Source organism: Penicillium cosmopolitanum, assembly GCF_028827165.1.
Source record: "Penicillium cosmopolitanum strain IBT 29677 chromosome Unknown utg000003l:1.0-3747932.0:1.0-3751027.0, whole genome shotgun sequence".
Classification (NCBI taxonomy): domain Eukaryota; kingdom Fungi; phylum Ascomycota; class Eurotiomycetes; order Eurotiales; family Aspergillaceae; genus Penicillium; species Penicillium cosmopolitanum.
The window spans coordinates 353,511-357,585 of NW_026622673.1; the positions used below are offsets into that span (position 1 = coordinate 353,511).

Genomic DNA, 4,075 nt, shown 5'->3' on the forward strand with positions numbered 1-4,075 from the left:
ACATCAGAAATGCCATAAATAAATGAGGATTCACAGTAGCAGAACAGAACCACGGATCACCTCAGTCTGACCATGTTTCTCAATGGTTACATTGGATTATCACATCACCGGCAACTTCCAGGCATAACCAGTAATTCCCAGGAATCAGTCAAGTATTTTGGGTAGGGTTGCCTCTAGAATCTGTCGCTTCGTGACAATCTTTTCAGCCAAAAGTTTAAAGCTCACCACGCCCACTTTCTGTACGTTCTAAATTCCTGCAGCATTCTCACAAGTCAGCTTTTTATTCACCACCGCTTTTTTGACCCTAAGATGTCTCAACACAGCTCGTTCGGCTGGTCAGAATGGGAGGAGGATAATCTTCTCCCTTGGCTAGATGCAAACCGAGCTCTGTCTTGGGAAGCTCGTGCTGCCGCTTATAATGAGCAATATGAGACTAACCGAACAGTCGAATCACTACGGGGAAAGAAATATCACATTCTTCGAAAACGCCGTCTCAATCGTGCCAAGGTATCTAGTCGGCGCTCAGTTCCAAAGCGCCAAAGACGTATTCGACGGCTTGGGGGTGCCAGGAAGAGATTCCCACCATTCACAGATACCAAGGCTCAAAATATCGACCAGTGGCTTCAAAGAATACCTTCAGCAGAATCCACTGCTTCAGAGAGTAGTTCTGCCACAGAAAAGTCACATTCCGGTACGCGGACATCTCTTCGTCGGTTACTCATGCTAATTTGTTCTGTCATTTAGTTTATATCACACCGGATCCGCATCATCCTCAGCCACGAGAATTCCAGTCCAGGTCCTGGCTTTGGGATTATGTACACCGTATCTGTGGAACCAAAGAGCTATCTCCTCATTGGGAGTAGCAATTTGGGGGGTGGATGGATAGAAAACCACAGGATACTTGATAAAGATGTGCATTAGAGCAGCTTCGTTCTGCCAACCCAAAACTGTGACTGCGATTGTGCGGTTTCAGGATCTATCTAGTATTGGGATCTTGGGTTTTCGCATAGGTACAATGCCTGTTAAAAATTGTCTTTCAAATTTAAATTACCACATGTGAGCTTGGGGCTCTTTTTCCATTTTTACCCGGCAGATTGCGACCCGGAATAGGTGATTTAGTAATTCAATTGCTACATGGGAGTTGACAGTCATTTTTTTATTCACCCAGGGCTTTCCAGGAAACAATTTTTAGTCTCTCGATCGTGTGTTGCTATTGAGCTGGATATCCGCGAGCATAAACACGATTCCGAAAATATGCTTCGTTTAAATCGGAGAAATGAGAGGAATAAACAGAAGCCACTTCGGCAGAATGCGCAACTAAGTTCTTCAAAGATTGAAGGATTTTCTCAAATACTGTAATTTCAAAAGTCATTTGAACACAGGATTCCCTCGCCATAATTCTCTTCTTTGAAGGTGGTTTCAAGGGCATTGCTTTTCCCAGTCCAATCAAAGCACTTCCAGATTCTAACATGGAAACACCCTGTAAGAGTCTGAAAAGGGATAATGACCACCCCTGTCGATCATTGGTCTCGATCCCCGGACTCTCCAGCGGAGAGACTTTTTTGCTAAGCATATATTGACACCCTTAAGTGCTGATCCTTTTCCATATTTGTGACGTTACATGTGCCATTGAATAGTGGATGCGACCCCTATCGGATAGAACATACCAGCAGCGCAAGCAATGCTTCCGCAGTCATGCGGAAACCATGGTTCATGAGGGTTTTCTTTCATCGGCCTTCCGGCCAAGGAACTTTCACAGCCAAGCCTGCTGACACAAAGTCGAAGCTCCCCTTGAATGGTACTGTATACGAGAGACATGTTCATTTTCCATCTCTACATCTTTCGCGGTCCTGTGGTTGCTATCCAAAGGTTTTCTTTTCCCTCTCGGATAAACCTTCCACCACCTATAGATATCTACATCATGAGTGATCAAAGCAATCACGTACCAGATTCTTTGAATGACAGAGTTCATGCACATCTTGCCCAGGTGGCAAACATGCAGAGTACGGATCGAGGAGAAAAACGGAATCCCTCGTCCAGCAAAAACTGCATCTAGTCCAAGATCTCATTTCTCCTTCCGTACTAGAAACAGCAGCCAGAATAGTAGCAAGAGTCGTCAGCTTGAAGTGAATCGCCCCCGAAAAGTCCGATTCGAAGGAATCCCAGAAGATGAGCCCGTTGAAGGCTCTGTATCGTCTCAGTCTGATGGGCAGCAATCTTCCAACAGTCGGTAAGCAAACATCTGCAAAGAATTGTCTATCTTGTCTTGCATCTTTCTAATCAACACATCCAGTATGAGTAAGAAAGAAAGGTCAGTTCTTCCACTTAATCGGATGTTCTGTGAAGTTTCTTGGTTCCTAGCCACTCCCACCGTCAAGGCGCCGCAAGATGGAGACTAATTTTTGATCAGAATGTCAAAGGACAAATCCAAAATGCTTGCTCAGAGAAATCGTGCAAGGGATGTGAAGAGGCTCGAAAGAGAATTCAAAATCGTCAAAACCGAGATCAAGAAGATTAAGGAAATGCTAGTGAATAGACAATAAAATGTACATGGGAGGTCCTAAGGTTACAGAACGTTTTGTCAATTCGAGAAAATCTTAGTCGATGAATGAAATTCATTCATGGCAAATTGATGGCATAGGATAGGAAATTTCCACCAACAACAGATATACTCGCTTAGGCAATTTGGCTGAGAATATCAGAGCGTGAATGAGATAGAGCCAACCATTTCCGCAAAGATAGCTGCGGAGAATTTGAATGGCGAGGCCGGCCCTTTGATTGCTGCTTCAGTGTATATTTTCAAATCACCGGCGTAAAAACAGTTTCTCATTTGTCAACAACGTTGAGGCATTTTATTTGTCAGGCCTAGACCCCGGAGTGCCAAGGGTCCAGGTGGGGCGTGCCACTCCACCCGCTCTCCGCTCCAAACTCTTGAAATTTCTTATTTCAACGTTGATAAACCGCCTCAACACCCACGAAATTAGGGTCGCCCAGTGCGAATTTGAAGTCAAAATCTCTGAACTCGGCAAAATGTACGCAAGTGGTCGCTGCTGGAAACCCTTCTCAGAATGGCAAAAAAGACTCTTTTCTCGTCAAGAAAAGCAGGACTTTCCTCCTCACACTCCCGAGCCACTCGGGTGTTCTTCGCCGGACAAGCTAGATTCTCAATTGAAATTTGGATATTCTTCTTGACACTCGCAAGGGAGTAAAAAATTAACAATGGCGCGACAGGGAGGGGAAGCCTCTGGATATCGCTGCAGCAAACTTTGGAGAGAGTGCAGAAAATTGCGCGATGGTCTGGAGGGAGAGACTCGACCTTCAGACCATACGGACTCCTCAAAATCTCTGGGCGTGTCTAGTACGAATACCTCGACAGAACACGTTCCCGCCCGGCCATTGGCTGAAAAGCCTGGAGGCAAACGCAAACGAAGGGTCCGTTTTGAGCTCACTGAAAGGAAGCAGTCCCCAGAGTCAATCGAATTTGGGGTGAATGACCAGGCTCAATCTATCAGCTCGAGGTGAGTGGCTTTTCGAGCTTTGCACTCCAGCACCAGGTTCTCGGAAATCCATATCTCTAATTCAAAGAACAGACAGAGCATAGGGAAGCACAAAGAAAAAAGACGGCCCACTAGACGACAGAGGTGAGTTTCTGAAGCCTTTCTCATTACTTTGGGCTCGTACAAACCAGGACGACCTTGTAGCTGAAACAAAACATAGATCGATGCCAAGAAAGCGCAAGGGGGACCGTCGGCAAAACCTTTGTGATAGTTCTAATTCAACACGCCACGCAAGTCCTGCATGATGCCGAAAGCCTCCTAGGAGGGACCTTGATGACCAGTTTTAGACGGGTCTAGCAATTTTCCAAACCTTTGGAGCTACCTCAGCCCTTGCGGAGATCTATTCCCGTTTTTCGGTGTGATACGATCCTCGGGCAATCCACCAACACTTAAATACTTCGTCGTCGGCGGATATTGGGTCGCGACTTTTGATTTACGCTCCCTGTACTGATTTTTAAAACTCACGATCGTGATTCTTGTAAAATCTCTACCAGATTTGAATTATACTGTCAGGATGT

At 45.5% G+C, this 4,075-nt stretch overlaps 1 protein-coding gene across 1 annotated transcript; it reads left to right on the forward strand.

Annotated features, from left to right (window-relative positions):
• Positions 1-3,219: 3,219 nt before the first annotated feature.
• N7509_000310 (uncharacterized protein) lies at positions 3,220-3,601 on the forward strand (the record flags this gene model as incomplete). The annotated part of the gene is made up of 2 exons (XM_056624957.1): positions 3,220-3,518; positions 3,595-3,601. 2 exons carry the CDS (start codon positions 3,220-3,222, stop codon positions 3,599-3,601), a joined length of 306 nt encoding a protein of 101 aa, XP_056493539.1.
• Between the last annotated feature and the right edge of the window lie 474 nt (positions 3,602-4,075).